Raw genomic sequence first — 27,213 nt, 5'->3', positions numbered from 1 at the left:
AGACCGGGCAACGAACCCGTGTCCCCTGCATCGGCAGGCGGACTCTCAACCACTGCGCCACCAGGGAAGCCCCGGGTAGATAAACTTTTAAATTTCCTTTTCTTATCTGATTGCATTAGCTAGGACTTGCAGTAGAATATTGAAAAGGAGTGGTGAGAGAGACATCCTTGCCTTGCTTCTGACCTAAGTAAGGAAGTTTCTAGTTTCTTTCCATTCAGTATGAATGTAGGTTTTTGTAGATGTCTTTTTATTAATGTGAGGAAGTCCCCTCTATTCCTAGTTTGCTTAGACACAATATAATTTTAATATAAACAAGTACCCAAAATAGTGTGTACAGTTTGATCCTGATTTCGTGAAAAAGGTATTTTACATTGAAAAAAAAGAGAAAAAAAAAAGAGTGGAAGGACTACTTTGTGGACTACTTAATTCAAAGTAGTCATTTTTGGCTGGAAAATGGGTATTTTCTTCTTTATATATTTCTGTATTTTCTAAATTCTCCCCAATTAACCTATATGTATTTTGTATAACAGAAAAATAACATTATGAAAAATGATTAAGTGTTCTAGAAAGAATGACTTGCAGACAGAAAAAAAAATTAGAGGCCAAATAAAATGGAAATCTAAGAGAGAACTGATGTAGTGACCAGGTCAGCAACGAGAATGTAAGCTCTCTGAGGGCCAGGTGTGACCGAAGTACGCCCACAGCGCAATAAATCAAGTCACCTTGTGTCTCAGCTTTGACTATGAAATGCCGTTTATGTATTTGGCATTCTGAGCATGGTTTTGGAACCAGGTTTGGAACCAGGTTTCTGTCTTTCCAGGTGGTTTTGCTCATTATTTTAGAATGTGGAGACAGAGGAGGAGAGAGAGAGAGAGAGAGAGAGAAACTGAACTGAACTACTGAACCAGGAACAGAATGATCTGATAGGTCCTAAGAGAGGGGAGGCGGAGCGCGCCCACAGCCCCAGGGTCGCGGGGCGGAGCGCGGGTGCCGCGTGCCGCACGCTGGCGGCGGGAAGTGGGCAGCAGCGCCTCCGCCTGGTTCCCGCGCTCGGGGTCCGGGCAAGTCCCGCCCGCCCAGGTGCCTCGAGAGCGCACTCCGCGGCCGGCGTTCTACCGGATTCGGCGGCTCCCGCGCCTGCCGTGTGCCGGGGCGGCGGCGGCGGCGGCGGCGGCGGCGCAGGCGAGGGGCGTGGCGCCCACTGACCTGCGGCCGGCAGGCTGCAGCGAGCGCCGCGGACCGGCTGGAGCCGGGCTGAGCCGCCGCGCCGGCCTCCCGCCGCACACCGCGGGGGCGCTCGGGGACCGCCGCGCGGGCGCGCACGGGCGGCGCGGGGACCCTCGCCCGGCCTCGCGCCCACCTTCCTAGGGGCCGCGGCCGCGGGCAGCTAAGGCCCGCAGCCCCTTCGCCTCCAGTCTGGGAGCTCCCGGTCCCACTCTGCCATTGCCTATGGGGATCCGAGAGTTTCCCGGCGGCGCACCCGGGGGCAAAAGCATCGCCATGTGAGTAGCGCCCCGCGTGCGGGTGCGCGAGCGGGCGGCCGGGGGCTCTCGGCAGCCGGGACGCCGGGCGGTCTGGGGCTCGGGAGGGGGCGGCGCGCGCGGTGGAGCTGCTCGGGAAGTTTAGGGCATCCTCTCCCTTTCCACTCGTCCCAACCTGCTCTGCCCCGAAGCTCCCGGCGCCGGGCTCCGGAGACGGGACCCGACGCCCAGGGTGCGGAGGGAGCTGGGGTGCGGTGGGAGCGGGGAAGCGCCGGCCCTGCGGCCGCACCTGACCCTGACGGGACCAGGCTGCGTCCCTGCTCGCCCTCCGATCTCACTGTCCTTCTCTCCCTCCCCGCCCACCTGCCCGCGGCCTCAGTGGTATGAGGAGGTCACCGGACGTCAGCCCCAGGAGACTGTCCGACATCAGCCCCCAGCTCCGGCAGCTCAAGTATTTGGTGGTGGACGAGGCGATTAAGGAGGATCTGAAATGGTCGCGCTCGGTGGAGGACCTCACCAGCGGGCCCGTGGGGCTCACGTCCATCGAGGAGCGGATCCTGCGCATCACCGGCTACTACGGCTACCAGCCCTGGGCGGCGAGCTACAAAAGTAAGACCCCCTCGCCTCATTTCCCCGGTCCGCCGGCGCATCTCCCCCTGCGGCTGGCACGGCGGCCTCGGGGAGCGCGCGCAGCCCCGCGACCAGCCGCCCCGCTCCCACCCGCTGCCCTGACCGCAGACACCGACCCGGGCTTGCACGTTTTAGGAATAGGCCCGGAGACGGTTCTCCGGGACCTTTGGGAATATCTGATCCATTTTCTTAAATCCCCTCTCCTTCCCACAGACACCTCTCTGTCTTTATCCCCTTGCGCTTGAGATGTCACAATAAGGAGACAGATTGGGAACTCAGTGTATCCTGCACTGTGTGACTTCTCTGTGGATACGAACGTGTCAGTCGCCCCGGGTCGGGGCTCAGCTGGCTTGGTTAGAGACGACAGACTTAGCACGCCTGGATTTTAACTCTTCCCTGGGTCCCCTAGGCCCCGATGATGGAGGACGATTCTCGGGGCCTTCATTTTAGATGTCATTCACTCCCTTTGCCCCAGGTCTTTAGCTGTCCTCACTGTGGAGGTTCTATATGGATCATTCTAGCTATTGGCATTTGGTCCCTGAGAGATAAACGGTCGGTGCCAGGTGGAACAGCTGAGACTTTTCTTTGCCAGTGGGCCCCAGCGGATGGCTCTGGCAATGCTGTGATCAGTTATACAGATATTACCTGTGTGACCAGGACTAATGTGGTGGACATTTCTTTCTCTCATTTTGGAAGGGAGAAGTTGGCTATAACAAATTCCAGAACCTATAACTGTAAGCCACAATTCGGTGGCCTCACCACTGTCGTTTGACAAGCAGAAAGAGAGCCGTTTATCACCTCAGTCAGTCAAAGAATTGAGTATTGCTTCGTTCCATATGTAATCAAGACTAACAGCTTAATGATTTTGAGATATGGTTTCACCCTTCATGGCTTGAAATTGGAGCATATTTTATTGGTCCTTAGGAACAAAAAATCAGGCTTTTGTAAATTAGTCATATTGAGTTCTAAAAATACGTCTCCCTTTAGTTTTTTTATAAAACCCTGGATTCCAAGCCGAAGGTCAGTGGTATGCTAGCAGTTAGCTGGTTACTTTTATTTGCAGGAAGAAACATTAGATTTTAGTGTTTTGTTTCATGCCTTTACTTGTTTTTAAAGGACGGTGGTGATTGCCTTTAACTCTGTATCAACCTTTAAAAGGTTATCTGCCTCTCCTCTAATCTGCTTCTGCTGCTAAAATTGTAGCTGATAAATTGGCGTTGGATCCCGGAAGGGAGACAAGGGACCGTGTTTTCTTTTCAGCTGAGAAACGTCAGGTATAGGATAAAAGAATGAAAACCCATTGGAAACCATTTCTCTTATAGATAGGGATAGGACACTCAGTTTCTATTTACACTTTCTAAATTTCGTTTAGAAATGGTCTGTTTCTTATTTCTCTTCTTAGCTTTCTTAGTAAGAAATTAGAATTGTCTGAAGACAGTTGTACAAATTACAGCCTTCATAGAGTCGTCTGTTTAGCCCCTGGAATCATAAGGTTTATCATTGTATAATTCTGAATATTGCAACTGGCCCCATGAGCTTTATAGAAATTTTCACCAAGGCTTGTGACTCTGCAGGGTTGGCGGGGAGCTTTCAGCAGTGATTCACTGTGTTTGGTACAAACACACTTTATAATTAAGGCAGGGGGAAGGCCTGGAAAATGAGTCCCTTGTACCACCAGTGGTATTCTTAAATACCCTCTCTCTGAGGCTTCATTGAAGGAATAAAGAGCAGTAGACAAGGGTACAGTGGTCATTGTAATCAGAAGAAAATCATCTCACTCCCCCCTCTATTCCTGTGAAGATTCTTCTTTATTCCAAGAGATTTCCTTTTTACTAAGATGCTTTAGGTGACACCTGACGTTTTGATGAATGAATTGGACTTTAAATTTAGAGAAGCTTATGTTTTATTAATGTAGCCAAAGATGTTTTAAGGTAGTACTTTGGCTGTTTGCTATTTCTACCCAAGTAGAAAAAAATAATAAAGAGGCTTATCTATGTTGGTATCAGTGAGTTATTTTGTTTGTCGGTTAATAATCACACTCAGCTAACTGGGAGAGATGATGATTATGAAATAAATATTCTTCTCAGGGTCTCCAGAGTAAGTTATGGGATGTTCCAAGCTTCATCCTTGACATCGTTGTGTCACCTTTGAGTCATCTTTCAAAGTGGCTTCTCTGTGTCCCCACTGAGGGAGTTGACAGTGAGAGTGTCTGGATTAGTTGAGAGTGTAAGTTAGCTGCCTTTGTAGCAGCAGAAATTATTTGAATGACCAAATACTCACTGTTATCCTCTTAAGTTTTAGACTTTGTTTGGGGTGGTGAAGATAAATGAGGTAATTGCAAACAGTGCAGAAATGATCTTTGTTTGGGATTCTCAGCCCAGTCAGTGAGTTGAACAGATTTTACTCTCGACAAGTGACTTCTTGTGAGGAATTGTTTTAAAAAATCCTAAAGACTCCTGGGTCTGAGAGGGTCGGTTTGTATGTAACGTTCAACTGAGAATTAAGCTGTTGGTACAAACAAGCAGGTGGGAGGGTTGAATTCCTCTTCTCAGTAGCCACAGTCCTCCGATTCCACATTGCCTGTTTTTGAACCAAACCCCTGGGCAGTTTTCCTGCAGATTCCTTGGCTTCCCAGCTGTGAGTGTACCCAGAGCCCAGGAGGCACATGGTCCACAGTAGTTGCTCAGTTAATATTGGGTTTTTTAAAAAATAGATTAAAATTTTTTTTTATTGTGGTAAAAATCCCATAACATAAAACATATTACTTTAACCATATTTAACTGTACGGTTCAGTGGCACTAAGTACATTCACATTGTTGTGCAACTCTCACCATCATTCATCTCCCAAATTTTTCACCTTCCTGAACTGAAACTCTGTTCCCATTAAACACTAACTCCCTATTTCCCCTCCCCACCTCCACCCCCGGCCCCTGGCATCTACCAGTGTACCTTCCGAGTCTATGAATTTGACCGTTCTAGGTATCTCGTATAAGTGGAATCAAACAGTATTTGTCTGCACCTAATGTATATTGGACTTAATTTTTAAAGTTAACTCTAATAAATGTCCTGCAAACAGATTGTCCCTTCTTTTTTCCCCCCCGCTGTGCTATAAGTTGGCCCTCATCAGCCACCTACTTGTACATAGTAGTGTACATACGTCAATCCATCCTACCTGCCCCTACCCCCTTGGTGTCCATATGTTTCTTTCCTACGTCTGTGTCTCTATTTCTGCTTTGCAACTAGGTTCATCTGTACCATTTTTCTAAATTCCACATATATGCATTAATATATGATATTTGTTTTTCTCTTTCTGACTTACTGCACTCTGTATGAGAGTCTCTAGGTCTATCCACGTCTCTGCAAATAGCGAAGTTTTGTTCCTTTTTATGGCCGAGTGATATTCCATTGTAAATATATATGCCACATATTCTTTATCCGTTCCTCTGTTGATGGACATTTAGGTTGCTTCCATGTCCTGGCTAGTTGCTCAGTTAATATTTGTTGAATGAGTGAGTGGATGCGGCCTGAAACATCAACCTCTGGAAGAGAGAACCTTTGAAGGTACCTTCATAGGGATCTGTATTATTTAATTCTCTTTTTTGGCCGCTCTGCACGGCTTGCAGGGTATTAGTTTCCCGACCAGGGATTGAACCCTGGCCCTCGGCAGTGAAAGCATGGAGTCCTAACCACAGGACCACCAGGGAATTCCCTATTACTTAATTCTTTATGGAGACTTATGTTAGGTTGGAATTGCTTTGCCCTTTCCTTATTCTTCCATGGTAAGTGTCATCCTTGGCTTTCTGAACCATAGACTACACCAGAATCCTTTTTTTTTTTGGAATTGTCTAGTTTATTTAAATATAATGAATTACGTTGACTGATTTTCTAATATTAAATAATCTGGCGTGCCTACAGCAAACCCTTATGATGTTTTTGTGTGTGTTTTTTTTAAATTGAAGTCTAGTTGATTTACAATGTTGTGTTAGTTTCTGGTGTATAGTAAAGTGATTCAGTTATACATATATCCTTTTTCATACTCTTTTCCATTATGGTTTATTACAGGATATTGAATAGAGTTCCCTGTGCTATACAGTAGGACCTTGTTGTTTATCCATCTTATGTATAATAGTTTGCATCTGCTAATCCCAAACTCCCACTCCAGTCCAACCCTCCCCCCCGTCCCCTTCCTCCTTGGCAACCACAATAGGCCAGAATTCTCCATGGCAAGCTTTGAGTTAGCCCAGGGTTTCTCCCTTCAGCGTTACTGACACTTTTTTTTTTTTTAGCATCTTTATTGGAGTATAATTGCTTTACAATGGTGTGTTAGTTTCTGCTTTTTAACAAAGTGAATCAGCTATACATATACATATGTTCCCATATCTCTTCCCTCTTACGTCTCCCTCCCTCCCACCCTCCCTATCCCACCCCTCCAGGAGGTCACAAAGCACCGAGCTGATCTCCCTGTGCTATGCGGCTGCTTCCCACTAGCTATCTACCTTACGTTTGGTAGTGTATATATGTCCATGCCTCTCTCTCACTTTGTCACAGCTTACCCTTCCCCCTCCCCATGTCCTCAAGTCCATTCTCTAGTAGGTCTGGGTCTTTATTCCTGTCTTACCCCTAGGTTCTTCATGAAATTTTTTTTTCTTAAATTCCATGTATATGTGTTAGCATACGGTATCCGCCTTTCTCTTCCTGCCTTAAATCCTTTATTATGGGGAGAGGGGATCCTGAACGTGGGAGGGTGTTTAGCAGCATCCCTGGCCTCTAGCTCACCCCCCCCAAATTGTGACAACCAAAAGTGTTTCCAGACAATGCCAGATGTCCTGTAGGAGTGATGAGAAGCCTTCATTTAGCCTCACCCCAAATTTCTGCTGCAAATGAACTGTCTTCCGTGGAGCAGTAGTGCTAACTGAGCAGGCCTGCCTTGGAATTCTGGGCCTTCTCTTCTCTTCCTTCTTCCTGAACCACTGATTGGGTTTCCAGGAGGGGCCAGGCTAGAATAAACAGCTTTCTGAAAGAGCCCGGTTGCTTGTGCAGCGAACATGATTCCACACCCACTCACTGTAAATTGATAGAAGGTGCTTCAGAACTCAGAAGAGTTTGGAAAGCTTTTCTAGTGATTTCCTTTCCCCTCCCACCTGTGCCACAGCAGAAGAGAAAAGACTGGCTGGAATCTCTTCTGCCTCCCCCTTCCTTTCTTATTCCTCTGGGATAGATCGCAGTTGGGGAGGAGACGGCTGTGGAGAGGAAGGGATGCTTGAAGTAGTGGGTCTTGGAGATCCCAGACACAGGTTCTTATGCAGGATGAAAGGACATCTATATATGCTCCTTTATTGTCATTTATTCATTTAGCAAAGTTTTTGAGAACATTTATGATGCCCATGGCTGAGGTGTGCCCTTGTCGAGAAACAGAAATCCACAGACACATTGTTCACAGTTAGCAGGGATGCGTTACTTAGCAAAAGGTTTCCCTAAAGGACGTTTTCAAACAGTGAGCTCACAAACTTCTCTAGTAAAGAAACTTCCTAGGAATAGCTTTTCGAGCTATACACTTGACTCCTGAGTGGGCTTATTAGTACTTCATGGTGCTGGTATGTGCAAATACAAATGATTTTTTTTTTTTTTAAATGCTGATGGGTTTAGTTTGTAAGTCACTTTTAGAGTAGACGGTAGGCTAATCCCACCGGGCCTGCCATTGGCGACTTGAATCAAGGTTAAGAGCCTGAGGATTACTGAGCAAAACCCAGTTTATTTCGGGGGAGGTTTCATAGCTCAAGCGGAGAAAACGGGAGGGCATTGAATAGCTCACCTAGTGACAAGGAAATCGCATGTTTCAGGATCCTCCAGGTTTCCAGTGTTAGGAAGGGTTTGTGAGGTGAGGGGGGGAGGTTTATGGAGAAGGACAATCTTTCTACTTCTGTGTGCCCTTTCAGACCAGACCATGAGTAGATGTTGCTTATGTGGTTTCCAGTGATAACTGGAACAGTGGCTCGTAGTATAATTGAATTCATGGTGAGCAACTTCTGTTTGATCCTCCCAAGATAGTAAAGGTCAGGTCAGCAATTCAAAAATGACCCACTTGGAAGAGCTGTATAATTTGGTTGTAAAAGTTTATTCTAGAATGGAATTCTTTTTCATAATCTTTTGCATTATGGTTTATTACAGGATATTGAATATAGTTTATTATAGGATATTGAATATAGTTTCTGTTACGGTTTATTATAGGATATTGAATATAGTAAGACCTCGTTGTTTATCCATCCTATATATAATAGTTTGCATCTTCTAATCCCAAACTCCCAATCCATCCCTCTTCCACCCCCTCTCCTCCTTGGCAACCACAAGTCTGTTCTCTATGTCTGTGAATCTGTTTCTGTTTCATAGATAAGTTCATTTTGTGTCATATTTTAGGTTCCACATGTAAGTGATATCATATGATATTTGTCCCTTTCTGTCTGACTTACTCCACTTAGTATGATAATCTCTAGGTCCATCCATGTTGCTGCAAATGGCATTATAGATTGAAAAGATTTTAAAAGGAAAAAAGTTGGAGGGGGCGGGGGTAGGGTGGGGAGGGCATAGAGCATAACATTTTCTGATGTCTCAGAGCATCAGTTTTATTCATGAATATGAATCCGTGCTAACAATTTAGTAAATAGCTTTCTGAGGTTTGAGAAGATTACAATGCAGAACTCTTCTTTTTGAAGGGAGAACATTTCTCCCCAGTACACTCAGATCATTGACCGGGAGTTATAAGCCCTTTGCAAATGGTCCAGATTCTCACCTCCAGGAAAAGCCTAGTCTTCCTGGCTTTGGAAGAGGCTTGGGCAAAGAGATGTCTCACTGTTCTTCACAAGTCTATCCTGAGTGTCTACAAAGTGCCTAGTCTGAAATAAAACACTCCAGTGTTGAGTGTTTCTCCTTTTCTTAAGCAGCTGGAAAAAATCAGGTGAGTTGCATTAAAACAATGAATCCACATGTGTATGAGCCATTGAACTCTGTTAAGTGTTTCACTGAGCATTGATAAGGATGCTGACTGAATCATAGCCTCTCATGAAGGAGGGGACCACTGCAGTTTTTTCTGTGTTGTCGGGAGAAGCAGAGGGAATAGAATCCACACGGGGAGCTCTCTTCACATCCCAGCAATGTCTCTGCTGGCAAGTTACTCACCTCTGTGAGCCTCTGTTTTCTCGTCTACAAAATGGGGGCGAATATAACTGCTTTTCAGGATGGTCATGAGGATGAAATGAAATAATGAATATCTAGCATCTAGCCCTTTGCCTGGCATCCATAAATGCCATCATTTATTCACTTCGCAAACTTTCTGAGCATGTACCAGGTGCCAGAATATACAGATAAGTGATGGGAGACAAGACTTCTTTTTTTTCTTTATTAAGTAGGAAATGTGGAGTAATCTGTTATTCATAAATTTCAGTATTTATAAGACATTCTAAAACAGAAAAGCAAGAATAGAAAGACAAGAAGATTCTTAAAAATTTCTTAGCCTACTTTTTAATAGGATTGAATCTTCTGAATCTGCAGGAAAACACAGAAGAAATTAATAATAAACTTCAGTCTGACATATTTTCTAATTCTATGCAAAAATGAGAAGAGTCTAAAATACCATTTGATACTGTGCATGAATTACTACAAGACAGTGTACAAATTATTTGTATTGGGAAACGGGTTCTTGCCTTCAAATCTTACAGACTGGAGGGAGAGGAAAGTGAAATAATAGGGCTCTGGAGTGGTGAGTTTCAGGTCAGAAGCTGGAGGAGTAATAAACCACAGGAAGTGGGTGGAGGGGAGGTTTGCGTTTCAGGCAAAGGCACAGTATAAGCACAGCAATGTACACGAGCTGTTACTGGAAGGTCATCCAGCTTGACTGGAACATAGCGTCATAGAAATGTACAAGATGAAGTTGGACTGTGAATGGAAACTGACATTATGCTCTGGTCATTTGACGTGTGTCATCAGGAGGGCCATTAAGGCAGAAATGCCACCTTACTCATCCAAGGCCCAGTCTGAGCGTCACTTCTCCCAGGGGGCCTCCCTGACCGCGTTGGATCCGGTGAGGTGTCCTTGCTGGGGCTCCCATGGTGCTGTCACTTCCCATACATATTGTCATGGCTAGTTTAATCGTGTGGCTGAAACCTACAGGTGGAAAGCTCTGCGAGGGCAGGGCTCTTTCCCATGTCGCCAGCCCCTCAGTGTGGTTCTTGGAACGTAGAACTGTGATGATTCTATCCCCAGATCACAGAGTGTCCCTGGCACCTAAATCGATAAACATTTGTTAAATGTACTAACGGAAGGCCATTTACAAGCACACAGAAACAGTTCCTAAGCATCTCCATTTCTGTGGGGGTCTTCCAGAATTATCCTGCATAGAACACTTATGATTGCCTTTCTCAGTCAAGAAGTGGGACGCCCACTGCTTGGTCACCTAAAAACACTGACAAGCAATCTCACTGCTAGAGCTTAATTAGTCAGTCTCACGTCAGAGTGTTTTGCCTCATTCTGATAACCTCACTTTAAAAGCAGTTTGGGGGCTTCCCTGGTGGTGCAGTGGTTGAGAGTCCGCCTGCCGATGTAGGGGACACGGGTTCGTGCCCTGGTCCGGGAAGATCCCACATGCCGCGGAGCGGCTGGGCCCGTGCGCCATGGCCGCTGAGCCTGCGCATCCGGAGCCTGTGCTCGCAACGGGAGAGGCCACAGCAGTGAGAGGCCCGCGTACCGCAAAAAAAAAAAAAAAAAAAAAAAGCAATTTGGAAGAAATGAACAGGGAAGAAGAGAAAATGGATCAGTGGGATTTAAAAACGTGTTCTGTGGGCAAGGTTTAAATATTGGGGGAGAGAGAGGTGAATCAGGCAAACAGCATGTCTTTATGAGAACAATTGGAGTGGACGCCTTCCCAGCTCACTGTAACCCCCTTAACTGCCCTGCACCGTGTCTTCAGGGTGTGCCCTTAGCATCACCTTCCTCTTGGGCACCATAGATTAGATTGGGGTGGACCCTTGACCCACAGTCACTTGATCAATATCTCCCTCCTGGAATTTGAGATTAAAACCAGGAGATTGTGGTCTAGTTGGTGTGGTCTTTTAAGTGGAGGAGAAGCTATGAGGGAGCTAGCCTGGCTTTCGTGTGGAGGGAGAGGCAGAGAAAGCTGGTCCACGTAGAGGGAAGAATAGAGCACTTGTGTAAGCAACCCAGAGAGGGCCTTGACGTTTTCCTGCACTCCACGCTGGGTACCGTTTCCCTCCAACGTCAAGATCTTGCTGTAGTGCCTCCTCCGAGCTCCAGGAGACACCACTGTTGCAAGGGAACAGTCCCTTCCTGTGAAGTGAGCGGAAGCTAAGTTTTGTCCCGTGCAACTGCAGACTCCTAGCTGAGGAAGATTTCTGAGCCACTTCTGCTCAGGCCCACGTAGGACAGAACAAGGATATACATAAACAAAGAATTTTTCATTGGAAATGAGAAATCCCTTCCTGACTGCTGAGATAAAGAAGGTCCTGGAGCCTGCGTCACTGGAGAGCTGCAGAAAGAGGTGGACACCCAGCACCCCAGGTGCATTGAGTATTTCCTTACCCTGTGTCAGGGAATTGAAGTCGATTTTTTTTAATACATGATGTCTTTTGGTTCAATTCTTCGGTGAATGTGCATTGATCAGTAGAGTAATAGACCAGTTTTGTTTTCTTATCTTATTGCAAAGCCTAGAAAGGGACTGGGGCAATTGGGAATCTGGTCAGTTCTTTTGGTTAATGATGGTGACAAGCCCTTGAACAATTGCCTGGGACGTGGGCACATTTTTCTCTTATGCAGCTGGAGGTAGCCTTAATTTATGACAGACTTCGAGATGGTAGGAAATAAATTGCTTCTCTCAGGTGATTTGCAGCCCCGAAGGCTCAAGGCTGTTACGGAGCCCTGCGACAGAGAGATGTTCAGTGTAACCTCTCAGAACCGTTTTCCAGTTGTGATACGTGTTTTCTGTGACGTTCACGTTTGCTGCTTGTCAGTCTGCTGCACATCACCCATAGTACTTGACTAGATAAGAATTTCTTAGGAGAGTTATTTTTATCCTTTTTCATCATCGAGTTTGTACCATGTAGTGTTGTAAAAGCTTGCATATATCCTCAGACTTTTATTCAGAAGGGCCAGAAGAAAGGTGCTACTTAATGAATACCATCTTTCCTTCCTTCATTTTCTTTTTAGAAATTGTTTGCTCATTTTCAGTGAATGTATATGAAGATGTCCTGTCCTTAAAGAAAATATATAATTACGATCGTAGGTATGAAACAGTTCGGTTTTGTTTGTGCAGTGTTCGTCTCACGCCGTGCACGTGTGAGAGTTTAAGAAACACTCTTTATCGACAAGTGCGTTATGCCGGCATTCGATACCGAGGAAGGACTTGAACTTCCCAATTCTATACCATTTTTTTAAGAGAAAGAATGAAATCGTTTGAAGACCATTTAAATGCCATAACCCAGAGCAGCAGATTTCAAGGGTTTATCCAGACTCTTTCCTTTGAAGTCAGCATTTGGTTTTATTAAATCTTTAACGTGAACATTTTTGGTAGGTATATCTGATTTTATGCTGTCGGTGTGTTTTCAGTTCCATGTCAGTGAAATTTACGTAATTCGAATTTATTCTAAAAACACTAGGAAAACTAGTAGTGGTGCATGTGTCATTGTGTTTGTTCTGTCTGTAACCTGCATGTGTCTTGTGTTTCTCTCAGAATACATGGAAGAGTTTCAGTGTGGTGGCTGGAAGGTGGAGAGAGGAACACCTTCAGACCAGACCCCACTGCCACAATTCTCCCTCTTGAGGAGCCTGTAGGCCAGGCAGGGGCTTCAGAAAACACTGTATGACGTTTCAAACACTACTCATGGAAGGGTTCATTGGCCAGTGGTTTGGAAACAGATCAAACAATGGAACCTGCTGTGAGTGCGTATTCGTTGATCCATTCATCCACCCATCCATCCCTCCAATCACTCACTCGCTCACTCATTCATTCAGACATCAAATAGTTCACTGCTTCTAATAGGCAGTAAATATTTTCACTGCTAAGATAAACATACACTCCATATATGGCGTATTTCCTAGGAAATTACAGAGCAGGGAGACAAGACAGACATCTCCTCCTCCATGAAGTCCCATACTTTCCTTGTTTTGGGGCCATCTCACAGGTGGATTACACGTTTCTTTTTGGTGCTTCCCCAACTATACATCTTGGGGTATTTTGGGTGCACATTGACCAGCCTTACACTAAACTCTATCATATACATATTATTGCGTAATATTTTATGACGGGCACATGAACAGCTAGTTCGCGTCAGGATAGGGTCTGAGCCTCAGGGAAGTTGTTTTTCTCTCCCTTTGGAAACTTGAGTTCTGCTGTTGTAGTGAGAGTTCTAATTTGTTCTTTTGTTTTAGCCCAGGCATGAAACATTTTTTCTTTTTCTTGTAATCATGCAACAACAAAGATTTTGGACTGAGTTGATGAGATTAAGCTACTAAGCCCACACGTTGCTTTTTCCCTAATGTTTTCTGCTGCAGGCGTTCCGTTTCTTTCCAGCTCTGAACAAAGCTAGCCTGAGACCTGAGACGTTTTTCTTCCTCTCACTAGGGTCCTAACAGAAATAGCAGTAGACTGGATTTCAAGGGAGTGGGGATTTGCTTCCAGCTCTGCGTGTTCTATCCCGTGTTGCTGCCTGTTCTGCTTATATGCTGTTGCTCCAGTTCCTTTAAGAGAAGATCCCCGTGTCCGTAAAAATACTCCTTTAAAGCTGTTCTCTTGGTTGTTCAGCTTAAGAGTCATAACACTGTCCAGTTCTTCTAGATGTGAAGGGAGTGATATTTCTAAGAGGCATCTCTACTTTTCTCTGTTAATAAAAATCGAAACGGGGCTTCCCTGGTGGCGCAGTGGTTGGGAGTCTGCCTGCCGATGCAGGGGACGCGGGTTCGTGCCCCGGTCCGGGAAGATCCCACATGCTGCGGAGCGGCTGGGCCCGTGGGCCATGGCCGCTGAGCCTGTGCGTCTGGAGCCTGTGCTCCGCAACAGGAGAGGCCACAGCAGTGAGAGGCCCGCGTACAGCAAAAAAAAAAAAAAAAAAAAAAATCAAAACGTCCTGATTTACGTGCCTGTTACTTTGAATATACATATATGTATATATGTATTTTATTGAAATATAGTTGATTTACAATGTTGTGATAGTTTCAGGTGTCCAGCAAAGTGATTCAATCATATATATTATATATATATATATATATTTTTTGTTTTGTTTTGTTTTCAGATTCTTTTCCCTTATAGGCTATTACAAAACATTGAGTATAGTTCTATGTGCTATACAGTAGGTCCTTGTCGGCTATCTGTTTTATACATAGTAGTGTGTTTATGTCAATTCCAAATTCCTAATCGGTCCCCTGATCCAATCGTAAGTTTGTCCTCTATGTCTGTGGGTCTGTCTCTATTCTGTATACAAGTTCATCTGCATCATTTTTTTTTTTAGATTCCACATATAAGTGACATCATACGATATTTGTCTTTCTCTATCTGGCTTACTTCACTCAGTATGATAATCTCTAGGTCCATCCACTCTGCTGCAAATGGCATTATTTCATTCCTTTTTATGGCTGAGTAGTATTCCGTTGTATAAATATACCACATCTTCTTTATCCATTCATCTGTCAATGAACTAAATTTAGGTTGCTTCCATGTCCTGGCTATTGTGAATGGTCTGCAGCGAATGTTGGGGTGCATGTATCTTTTCGAATTATGGCTTTCTCCAGATATATGCCCAGGAGTGGGATTGCTAGATCATATGGTAGCTCTGTTTTCAGTTTCTTAAGGAATCTCCATGCTGTTCTCCATAGCGGCTACACCAACTTACATTCCCACCAACGGTGTATGAGGGTTCCTTTTTCTCCACACCCTCTCCAGCACTCATTATCTGTAGACTTTTTGATGATGGCCATTCTGGCTGGTGCTAGGTGATCCTGGAACCACTTCCCCATGTGTGGATGAGTCTAAGACTCAGGGATGAGTTTGCGCTAAAATATAGGATGAGGTTGAGTTGTTGGAGGACAGTGTCTAGCTCCCTCCTCCTTTCCTGTCTTGCTCGCCTCCTTGCTAGGCCCCCACCTTCTCTTTGAACTGCACACATGGAAGTCTGAGCGTGGACAGGAGGCTGTGCGTCTTTGGAACTGATGCTTCCTAATGGTCAGCAGGTGACCAAAAGTCCCTCGAATCAGTGCCTGGGGACCTGGATTTCTCTACTGTTTTCTGTTGCTGTGGCTTCTGTAGGGGAGGGAGGTGGCTTAGTCAGCCGGGGTCCCTTGGCCACCTTGTCCTTGATGAAAGGCCAGGAGGTGACAAGATAATAGTTATCTTCTAGTGGCTTCCATCTCTGGTCCCAAGGCCTCAGCAGCATACTGAGACTGCCTCATTTTCTGTGTAGAGGTGTCTGTGTTGCTTTGGGGGAAACAGAATAAAGAGAAAACACACTATTGTTTTCCTTTACATTTTACTCTCTGAATAGTACCTCACTTCTGACATTTCTGGTCACCAAATGTGTGGTAGTTTTTCCCATACCAGACAATTCTGTGACACCAGCTGGGTGTGCTACAATTTAACTCATTTCTGACACTGTCTATCTGGAGATGGCATCAGATCCCACAGGCTAAGGGCTCTGTCCCACAAGACTGCCCCTCACTTCAGATGCCAATCACTAGTAGAGATTCCTACAGTCCCCTCCTTGGGTTCATTTAAGTTGCTAAAGTGGCTCACAGAACTCAGGAAAACAATTTACCTACTAGATCATCTGTTTATCATGAAAGGATATAACTTAAGAACAGCCCAGAGGAAAGATGCGTAGAGCAAGGGATGTGGGAAGGGGCACAGAGCTTCCATGCCCGCTCTGGGTGCACCACCCTCCCAGCATCTCCACATGCTATGTCCGTCAGTCTGGAACTTTCCAAACTCCCTCCTCTCGGGTTATTTTGGAAGCCCCATTACCTAGGTGTGACTGATTAAATCATTGGCCAGTGGTGGTTGATTCACCCTCCAGTCCCTCTCCTCTCCTGGAGATGGGGGTAGGTGGGACAGAAAGTAAGAACCCTCTAATGAATTGGTTCCCCTGGCAACCAGCCCCCATCCTTAGGGGCTTTCCAAAAGTCACTTCATTAACATAAACTCAGGTGTGGTTGAAAGAGGCTTGCCGTGAATAACAAAAACATGTTTCCTGTTTTTATCACTTAGGAAATTCCAAGGGGTTTAGGAGCTCAGTGCCAGAAATGGGGATGAAAACCAAATACATATTTTTTACTATAAATCACAATATCACCCATAGGTATGAAAGACGTTTTGGAGGCAATTGGAGGAAATTTGAATGCCTACAGTTTATTAAATTATTTTATGGAATATTGTTATTTTTCTTGGGCTTAATAATATTAGCGTGGTCACATAGGAGGATGTCCTTATTCCTAAGAGATACTGAAGTATTTAGGGATAGAGTGTTGTTATGTTTGTCATGTACTTTAAGTAGTTCAACAAAATCAATTATAGATCAATAGTTAGGTTGAATGACAGATGAACAGAATGTGGCGAAATTGTAATTTTTGGTGAATCTGAATAATAGATATATGTGTGGTCATTGGACTGTTTTCTCAGCCTTTCGGTAAATGTGAACATTTTTGAAATAAAAATGTCATTGTTTCAGCCAATGGCATAGCATAGCCCAGGCCTTAAAGGGTTAGAGTTATTGTAACCGAGACCCTACCTTAAGGGGCCTCCCCAGGACAGACCCTTCCCCCATATCCTCTGCTGTAGCTCCTCTCTGAAGCACCCAAATAATACTACCTCATGCATATTTCCTGAGTAGTTCTACAGATGCTAAAACCACCACCAAATGGAAGAAATTCACTACTCAATGATCAGGAGCCCCCAGACCTACTGGCACCTAAAGACCCCTGTGACACCACCCTGTTACCTCACCATCAGCCAATCAGAGAATTGTGCACAAGCTCATCACATACCCTGCAACCCCCCATTCCTTCACCTGGCCTTTACAAATGCTTTGCTGAAACCCTTTGGGGAGTTCGGGGCTTTTGGGGCATGAGCCGTCCGTTCTCCTTGCTCGGCCCTGCTACAGACCTTTCTCTGCTCCATACTCTGACGTTTCGGTTTTTTTAGCCTTGCTGTGCATTGGGCACAGGGACTTGTAACATTATTATATCAGAATTTGTCCAAAAAGCAGGGAGAATTGTGTGCACTCTGACATGTTGTCTCAGGGAAGGTGGAGGTTCTACACTTCCCAGGCAGCGCTGTCACTGGTTCCCTCCAGCATTTCAGTGCTTGTGCGGTCTTCCAGGTAGGACTGAACCCAAGTGTTAATGGTCTGAGTGTTTTTGTCCCCGGAAAATGTGCATGTTGAAGTCCTAACCCCCAGTGTGATGGAATAAGGAGGTAGGCCTTTGGGAGGTGATTAGGTCATGAGGTGGTGCCTTCATGAATAGGGTTAGTGCCCTTCTAAGAAGAGTGCAGAGAGCTAGGTCACTCTCTTTCTACCATGTGAGGACACAATGAGAAGATGGTCATCTACAGCCCGGAAGAGGGCTTTCACCAGAACCCAACGGTGCTGGCATCCTCATGTCAGACTTCCAGCCTCCAGAACTGTGGGAAATGAATTTCTGCCGCTCAGTCTGTGGCCCCTGTGATAGCAGCCCGAACCGACCAAGACCCTCAGGGGCATCTGCCTTGGTCCCCATCCCCCACCTCTGGCCACATCACTGTCCCCCAAACATGCTCTTCAGCGGGATGTGTTTGTGGCATAGATCGTTCTCATCAATGTGTACCTGTCCCCAAACTCATCCATTTGCATACGTGAACTATGTATGGCTTTTTGTGTGTTACTCATACCTCAATATAAAGTGTGTTTTTAACCTTTAATTTAATTTTTAAATTTTTTTGGCTGCACTGGGTCTTCATGCTGTGTGCGGGCTTTCTCTAGTTGTGGTGAGTGGGGGCTACTCTTCGTTGAGGTGCTCGGGCTTCTCCTTGGGGTGGCTTATCTTGTTGCAGAGCACGGGCTCTAGGCACGCGGGCTCAGTAGTTGTGGCGCACGGGCTTAGTTGCTTTGCGGCACGTGGGATCTTCCCGGACCAGGGATTGAACCCATGTCCCCTGCATTGGCAGGCGGATTCTTAATCACTGCACCACCAGAGAAGTCCTGCGCTCTTGTTTCTTGACTCTTCCGCCCTTGTCTCTGCATCCCCTCTGTTCCCTGATTAGCAACTGTTTGAACCTGCTCCTTGGAACTCAGAGAAGGTCGTAGAGGGGGAATGAAGCCTATTTCCTGTAATCAAGAAATGGGGGACACAGAAAGGCTTTTGTGCCCAGGAGCCCCCAGGGTTCTGTTAGGTTTCAACCACTCAGGGATCATATTAGTTCTGCCTCAAGGTGAATGCATGAGAATTAAAGGCATTATTATAAGTTATGGGGGGGTTCCCTTGTTAAAAAAGGGAAGATCTTCTCCTTAAGAATAAGAAAAAGGGAGACTCTTTTGGAATCCTCAATGGAACAGAGAAAGCAGAAATGCTAAAGTGTATTAAGGCCAAGGCTCCTTGAGCTGGGGGTGGGAGAGATTGGTTTCAGAATCAAGTCTGCTTGCGAGGTTGCAGGAAGAGTATTGAGCGGGAGGCAAGAGTGGGGTTTGAATTTCAAACAGTTTTTATGAGAAGAAGCCTGTGTGAAGGTGCTAAGCTGAGGGAGGAGAGGTGACAGGTACCTTATAGAGCTGCTGCGGACATCTTTGTAGTTGTGTTAGAAGAGTATTGGCACCCATTTCTTTTGGATATATATCCAGGAGGGGAGTCCCAGGGTTGTAGTGTCATGGCAGACAAACTTGAAGGTGTTCCGCATTGATGCCCGCTTCTGATGTTCAACCCTTGAGTAATTCCCTCCTTCTGAGTGTGGGTGGGACCTGTGACTTGGTTCTAACCAATAGAATATGACAGGTGATGGGATATCCCTTCTGTGATTGTGTTGTGTTACGTGAGATTCCATTTTGCCAGCAAACTTGCTTTAGATCTTCTCTCTCCAGCCTTGATGAAAGGATTGGCCATATTGGGAGGCCTGTGTGACAAAGAACTGCAGGTGACCTTTAATACCTGAGGATGGCCTCTGGCTGGCAAAACGGAAGCTCTCAGCCTTACAGCCACAAGGAGCTGAAGGCTGCCCTGCAGCCATACGAGTGGAAAAGCAAATCCTTCCCTAGCTGAGCCTTGAGGTGAGAACCAGTCCTGGACCAAATCTTTGATTAATTATGTTGAACACTCAACCATGGTAGATTCAGCGTTTGCATTTCAAAGCTTGGCAGATAAGAGAAAATGCAGTTCCAGTTTCTAACGCAGCTCTTAAAGAAAATGAGGATTTCCTTTTGGGCCACAGGAGTACCCAGTCCTGGGGTCACACTTCTTAGGGAGCAGAATAGGTGACCAGGAGACTTAACGTGGCTTTCACTGCATCGTTTCTGTAAGACAGTTTTTAGGGCTTTGAATAAATTCCTTGCAGCCTTTGTGACTAGCAGCTCTGCAGAGATGGTGCCGACAGATTAAATCTGGTGGGGAGCTCTTCTTGGGGGCGAGAGGAAATAGAAGTGGAGAAAATTTGAGAGGTTGTTGAGAGGACCAGCTCTGGGGAGTCGCCCCTTTAAGAGCAATTGATAAGGGAAGCTCCTGCACCCCAGACAGAAAGTGCTTTATTCTACCACTGCCAGTTTCTCCTGTACGCAGTCGTCCCTGGGAGCAGCTGATCAGGTGTCAGAGGGGGAAGGACCCAGCTGTCCTTGGTCTCCATCCCCCTCTGCCAGGGCAGCAAGAGTTTCCTTTGATTTCTGGCGGGAAAGTGAGGTATGATTGGCTTTTTGATTTTTTTTTTTCTCTTCTCGCTGCAAAGAGGTGTTATAATTTCCCACCTGGCCAGCTGTGGAAGCCAGAAGTCTGGGACAAGGACCGTTGAACAACCCACTCATAGAACCCTCGTACTTTTATGTGGTTCTCTGAGTACCTTTGAAGTTGGTAAGCTTTGCAACAGAGGATTATCCCAACACGTACCGTATGATTCCATCTGTATAAAGTTCAAAAGCTGGCACAGCTACTCTGTGGCGATGAAGTTTGGAAGAGTGGTTACACTTAGGGTTTATGGGCTGGGAAGGGGCGTTAGGGAGCCTTCTTTCTGGGGTGGTGCAAATACTCCAAGTGGGAATCTGGGTGGCAGGGTATATGTGTGTAAAAGGGTCTGTGGGTGTAAAAGTGTATCACGTGCTTCGCTGTTTGTGTTATAACACCGTAAACATCTCTTTTAAAAAGGTGGTCACTGGGGGGAGGGGACTAGTCTCTATGGAGACGTTGGTGCCTGGATGGGTCAGGTTGTTTATGGAGGATGGTGACTGTTGAGGACCTCTGGAAATCAGAACTGGAAATTACAACTCTGGCTCTGCTGTTGTCATTGTCATGGTTCCACTGAAATCCTGAATAGCAGGGTCGCTCTAAAACATAGTCCCACCTGTCTTGGACATCTAGATGTTTGTAAGTAGAAGCAGATCTCATTTTCCCCTTCTTAAAGGAAGGCCACTTTTCTTCTCTTTTTTGCAAAGTCAACTCACAGATTTAGATACTGCTTTAGTGCGGTGGAAGTTCTGAAGACGTGTGTGCCTAAGGAAAACCATAGGTTTTGGCTCTTTTTTTTTTTTTGCGGTACGCAGTCCTCTCACTGCTGTGGCCTCTCCCGTTGCAGAGCACAGGCTCCGGACGCGCAGGCTCAGCGGCCATGGCTCACGGGCCCAGCCGCTCCGCGGCATGTGGGATCTTCCCAGACCGGGGCACGAACCCGTGTCCCCTGCATCGGCAGGCGGACTCTCAGCCACTGCGCCACCAGGGAAGCCCTGGCTCTTTAAGTAATGGCGAGGCCATAGTAAAAATAATTGGGACTTTGGATATGAGCCTTTGTGCCGTACCTCACATCATTTTACTACTTACTAGTTTTCCCCGAGGAGATGACAGAGGTTGGTGAAGCACAAGTTGCTTCACTTAAGAGTTTTATCCATGTTAATTGCAAATTGTTTATAGAAGAAGCAGCTAAAGCTAAGGGTTGAGGGCTTTTCTTTGTTTAAATTTCTGTGCTTCAATTAACTCCAGCCAACTTATTGTTGGCTATAATTTTGGATACCATTTTCTCTGTGAATTCTGGTCTTCAGAAAATTGCACACGCAAAGCGGAAGTTTGCAAAATGTAGTCTAAACGCCTGTTATCGAAAGAATCAGGTCCTGTTGCTCACCGCTTACAAAATTAATACGCACAGAAAGGAAAAGTGCCTTTAATCGGAATGTCGGCAATCTGGGGAGGTGGTGGACTCGGTGTCCCCCCAAAGCTACCTCCCAAGATTCTGCTCGGCCATGAAAGCTTTTAAAGGGAAACAGGGAGGTCATCTCAGTGGATCATTGAGAATAGGGGGTCAGAGTCGTCGCCATACCCCACTGCGTGCAGGCGTGTGTGCAGGCTTGTTGACGTCTTGTGATTTTCCCTAGATGTTATCTTGTTCACACAGTTTGGCGACACAGTTTGTTCGCAACATTACTGAAGGGGAAGCTAGGGAAGAGATCCGGCCATCTGTTCATTACTTATTCTTCATTTCCACTTTGACCTGCAGAAAGAACCGACAAGTTAGGCAAAGTAACGTGTGATTTAAAGATTTGAAAGCTGTGCTTGGGCAGGAGATGAGTAGAGCATGGGGGTGCCGTGTTTAAAAGTTAGTTACCATATAGCTTTGCTAAAGTGACAAGAAAAGGGGCTTCCTGCTGAGGGTGGTTTCCTGCAAAGAGCTGCTAACAAGCCTGTGATTTTTTAAAAAATTGCAAAATATACTCAATATACTTAGAGCCATACTTTTAATACTATTCTTTACATGTTAAGAAGGATGATAGAGGATATCAATTATTCATCTAAGGAGTTGAAGTATGTCCTCAGGTTCAGATGTGCCCAGGCTATAGAATGGATACATATTTTATCCTGTGAATCACAAGTGGCCTCTATCCATGGGAGCTTCCCTGAGTAAAGGTTTTTTGCGGTACGCGGGCCTCTCACTGCTGTGGCCTCTCCCGTTGCGGAGCACAGGCTCCGGCCGCGCAGGCTCAGCAGCCATGGCTCACGGGCCCAGCCGCTCCGCGGCATGTGGGATCTTCCCGGACTGGGGCACGAACCCCTGTCCCCTGCATCGGCAGGCGGACTCTCAACCACTGCGCCTCCAGGGAAGCTCCCCAAGACATTTTTGCTGCTTGTGTTTCCATTACGTTTGCTACTAGATCTTTTCTATGCACTTGACTTCCTTATTCTTTTATTTATTTATTTATTTATTTATTTGTGGTACGCGGGCCTCACACAGTTGTGGCCTCTCCCGTTGCGGAGCACAGGCTCCGGACGCGCAGGCTCAGCGGCCATGGCTCACAGGCCCAGCCGCTCCGCGGCATGTGGGATCTTCCCGGACTGGGGCACGAACACGTGTCCCCTGCATCGGCAGGCAGGTTCTCAACCACTGCGCCACCAGGGAAGCCCGACTTCCTTATTCTTAAAAGAAGTCTTTATAAAGCCACTTATGTCATCCAGATAATTTCCCTGATACTAACTAGTCAGCTAGATGGGTTACACTATTGAGTTACACAGCCCATATGTATTTAAGTTGCTTTTAAAAAAACTACCATCAGGCAAGATAAAAATTAAAATTTTACCAGGAATATTTTAATGAGCTGTTTAAAAAAGTTTTTAAAATTTTTTATCTTATATTGGAGTCTAGTTGATTTACAGTGTTGTGTTAGTTTCAGGTGTACAGCAGAGTGATTCAGTTATACATATACATGTATCTGTTCTTTTTCAGATTCTTTTCCCATATAGATGATTACAGAACATTGAGTAGAGTCCCCTGTGCTCTACTGAAAATGAGCTATTTTAAAAAGACATTCTCTGGAATTCCCTGGTGGTCCAGTGGTTAGGACTCCACGTTTTCACTGCCTAGGGCCCGGGTTCGATCTCTCTTCTGGGAGCTAAGATGTCACAAGCCGCGCAGTCAAAAAAAAAAAAAAAAAAAGGCATTCTCATTGAAGTAAAATATCCATAATGAAATGAGTGTAAGTTTTAAGTGTATAGCTCGATGGATGAATTTTTACCAAACGAATATACTCGTGGTTTCCGTATCCGGATCAAGACACAGAATGTTATAGGCACGTAGACTGTTTATTTTTGTGACACCTGCATGGGTGCTCTCCTCAATTTTAAAGTGATCAAAAAAGCCACAAGCTTTCATTCTGTTGCGAAGGTGGCTTCCTGCAGACGTGAAAGATGTTTTGATGAAAATCTGGCTGTATCCTGTCCTTTATAAGGAAGCCTTTTGTCTAGCACTGATATTTGCTGCAATGATCAAGGAAGGCATCTTTCATACATTGTAATATGAGCATCATATGAAAAATGGGATCCCATCACGCTCCTTGGAAGCTCTAGGTTTACTTTGTAATGTTAATGCCCCTTTGGAAGCGCTGTCTTCCACGCACATCTCTCTGCTGAAATTCCTATCTGTTCATGCATGTTTGCCCACCTGTTCCATTAGATGCCTTGACATTTTAATCATAGTTATTAAAACAAAGTTCCTCTCCGACAGAACCAGTGTCTGGTAGTCTTTGTATCTGGTTCTATTGATTGCTTTATTTCTTGATAGCGGGTTGTTTTTCCCTTGCTTTTTTGTGTATCTGGTAATAGCTGATTGAATACTAAATACTGTGTGGATGAGGACAAAAGAGACGGGGTTATAGATGATGGGCGCCCAGAAACGTGCACACATCTTCTTGTGTCAGGCCATGAGTATGGGGAGTTGAGCCAATCTGGCTGGGAACTGATCTGGGTTTGGGTTTTTTGGGGGGGGCGGGGGTTCCATTTTAACCCTCTCTCTCCCCCTGTGGCAGTGGCAGTGGATCTTTGCTTGTGTCCTGGGGTCCAGAGGATTTCCTACTTCACCCCCAGAGTGAGCTGGCTTTGTTCCTCCTTCTGCCCTAGAAGCAAGAGATTGTTTTTCTTGGCGCTGGCATAAGAGAGTTTGCTGCCCAGTGGCTTAAGACTTTTTCTTTGTATGAGAGGAGGGATGGGGAAGTGGACAGGGGGCTTCGTGCCTGTCTCCCGGTAGCCCCTGGTCGCCTCCTAGGAGCCATTGCTGCCCTGAAAGGCTCTCTCTGTCTCCTGCCTGCCCCTAATGCTTCTAGAGGGCTACTTGGTAGAGGCTCAGGGAACAAACTCCCCTGTGTCTGAGACTCCCAGCTCTTCCAAATTGATGTACCAGTCTGTATTTTTCCTTTAAGAATGCATTAAACATTGAGGTGATTTCTTCTTACCCACTGGTGTGGAAGCCTCCTCCTCTTCCACGCTGTGCAGAAGGTGACACAGGTGGTGTTTTCAGGTCAACTTTGGGGCACTCGCCCCCCTTCGGAAATCAGTTTACCTGCTTCCTACCTCTGCTGTCTGCTGGGCTCAATAAACATTATAATCTGTATACTATCCAACTCTTTGTTGCTGTTTGGTTAGAATAACGTTCTCTTGAGTCTTTCTAAATTTTGAGGAGAAGTAAAACTTGGTTCTAAGTTTTAAATGAATATTAATTATGTATTTTCCGTCTTTTAAAGATTTTTTTTGGATGTGGACCACTTTTCAAGTCTATTGAATTTGTTACAGTATTGCTTCTGTTTTATGTTTTTTGTGTTTTTGGCCACGAGGCCTGTGGGATCTTAGCTCTCCGACCAGGGATCGAACCTGCACCCCCTGCATTGGAAGGTGAAGTTTTAACCACTGGACTGCTGGGGAACTCCCTATATAGTTTGCGTTTGGTCTTGGTGAATATCACCAGCTTACCGAGAGGTAACGGATGATGAGTATTACTACACATCCTTCCTTCTAGGTTGCTGTGACCTCTCTGCAGTCCCTAGTGTTAGCCTAGTGAAGACAGAGATACATCTTAGGAAACGTTATTGACCTTTTGATAATTGTTTGTAAAAGGGGAGCAGACAAAGTGACATCTTCAGCTCGGGTCAAAGGAGTAAGCTTTTCCTGGTTTGGTAAATTTTTATAGGTTACTTACTGTCTGGTCTGTATCCTGTCTTCGCTACGTGTCTTGTAGTCCATGCCTGTCATTATCAAAACTTACGTCTCAGACCAAGACAGGAAGGGCTGGGGGGGCATTTGGTGCTTTCTTTCCTGATTCCCATCCAGAGCCTTGTTGTAGAGTTTTGTGATAGCAAGACCTGCCGCTTAGCACTGAATGATCCCTCTCTCTCCTCCCATCTACCCCCATGAAGCCAGCAGTTCACAACGTTTGGCACCAAATGCTTCCGCCACATCAAAATGAGACACTCCCAGAAGTTTCATAGAAAGGGAAAAAGATAAAGAACACCACCTTCACGCAGTAGGAGGCAAGGAAAAGCCTTTCGGTGAATTAGAAGGCCCTGTATGGGAGGACGTAGCCTTAGAAAAGGAGATGAAGGGCATTTTAGAAAGTGATTATCTTTGATAAAGGCTTTAGCCAGGATACAAAATGATCTGAACGTAAACTGAGTGGGTAAAGAGGGTTTAAACATTCAAGATGGGATATACCTTTTTGATTTAAAAAAAAAAGAAAGAGTAAGGAGAAAAATTGTCCAGGGCTGTCTGTCCGTAGATCTCTGCCCTAGTAAAGGTAATCCCAGCCCGTCGGATTAGCTGTCTGTTTATGCTTGCCCATTATTTTGAAAATTAAGACTTTTCCTATGAATTTGAAGATATCAGTTATTTTGTATTAACACTAAAGTGCCCTGTTGGAATCATCTAACGTTTGGAAAAACAGGTTTGAGGTCCTCTGATGTCGGCAAAGAAGAGCCTTTGAAGTGTTTGGAAAAGGGAAGTGATAGGATCCTACGTGCGTTTAAGAAAGTCCACTTAACCAGCATGGAGACTGGGCTGAAAGCATTGCCCGGTTAGGAAGCTTAAAATGCTGTAATTTAGGCAGAAGAAAATAAACATCACAACTAAGGCCAGGTCACTAGGGATGAGGAGAGGCTGACGTTCAAATTTCTGACTGGGGTGACCGGGTGATCTTCAGGTAATGAACAGCCATAATTAGTTGGAGGTAGTTTGCAGAATTCAGAAGAGAGGTTTGGGTCGACTCTTGTTACCAAACTACAGGTGACTAGAGATAAATGAAGTGTATCAGTGCCATTGCTCTTATGGATTAGTTGGTGTTCTTGGTCACAAGCAACAGCTATCCAATCTGTCAGTCATATGCAAAGAGGTACTTTCTGGAAGAGCACTGAAGACTCATGTAAACCAAAGGTGATCAAATGGCCAAACCTGAAAAACGGAAGTGATGCTGGGTCTCCAGATACTAGGAAGCAGAGACCACAGCAAAGTCCATACCTAAGAAGAAGGCCTGCAACTGATAAATCTGATCTCCAGTTGGTCCCTCTGTCTTTGCTTCACTTGCGCAAGATTTACAGACATCTGATTGGCTGAATCTGGGTCAGGGCATCTTCCTCTGGCTGTACCAGGAGGTAAGATGTTGAAGAATCTTGGGGCCCTAGCTTAGGTGGTTGGAAGATGCATTGAGAGTCACGCTCAGAATATTGCCTTCTGTCAAGATGATAGGCACTGAGAATTTCCCCCCAAATGGATTTTGGGATACTAATAGAGGGAATGGCTTTCAGAAAACAACAAAAGGGTCATTATAACTAAGGAAGGTACGGCCAAAGAGGAAAGAAAAGCTAAAACCAGGGTGGATGGATGGATGATGGATGGATGGATGGATGGGTGGCTGGATGGGTGGCTGGACCGATGGATGTATAGACATACCGAGGTAAAGGAACTCATGTAGGCAAATGGAGTCAGAAAGACTGAAGGAGAACAAATAAAAGAATATAGGCTCATGGAAGCCAGGAAAGGAAAAGGTGATAAGGAAGCAGGACTGGTTAATAACATTAAATGCAATGTGGCATTTAAGGACGATGAGGGCTAAAAAGCATCCGTTTGGTTTATTAGTAGATTA

The 27,213-nt window shown here is 45.4% G+C and overlaps 1 protein-coding gene across 6 annotated transcripts in view; it reads left to right on the top strand.

The window, feature by feature from the left end:
* Positions 1-1,376: 1,376 nt before the first annotated feature.
* SLC35F3 (solute carrier family 35 member F3) overlaps positions 1,377-27,213 on the top strand; it is a 313,342-nt gene continuing 287,505 nt past the window's right edge. For all 6 annotated transcript variants that reach the window (XR_009559304.1, XR_009559306.1, XR_009559303.1 and 3 more), the window contains exons 1-2: positions 1,377-1,502; positions 1,861-2,090. Coding sequence is in view for 1 of the 6 variants with exons in the window: in XM_030839522.2 (XP_030695382.1) it covers positions 1,450-1,502; positions 1,861-2,090 (283 nt within the window). In the remaining 5 variants the exon portion in view is untranslated. The remainder of the gene's footprint in view (positions 1,503-1,860; positions 2,091-27,213) is intronic.

This window comes from Globicephala melas, chromosome 16, assembly GCF_963455315.2.
Source record: "Globicephala melas chromosome 16, mGloMel1.2, whole genome shotgun sequence".
Taxonomy (NCBI): Eukaryota; Metazoa; Chordata; class Mammalia; order Artiodactyla; family Delphinidae; genus Globicephala; species Globicephala melas.
The sequence above is the reverse complement of the archived record's forward strand: the minus strand, read 5'-3'. Positions and strand labels throughout refer to the sequence as shown.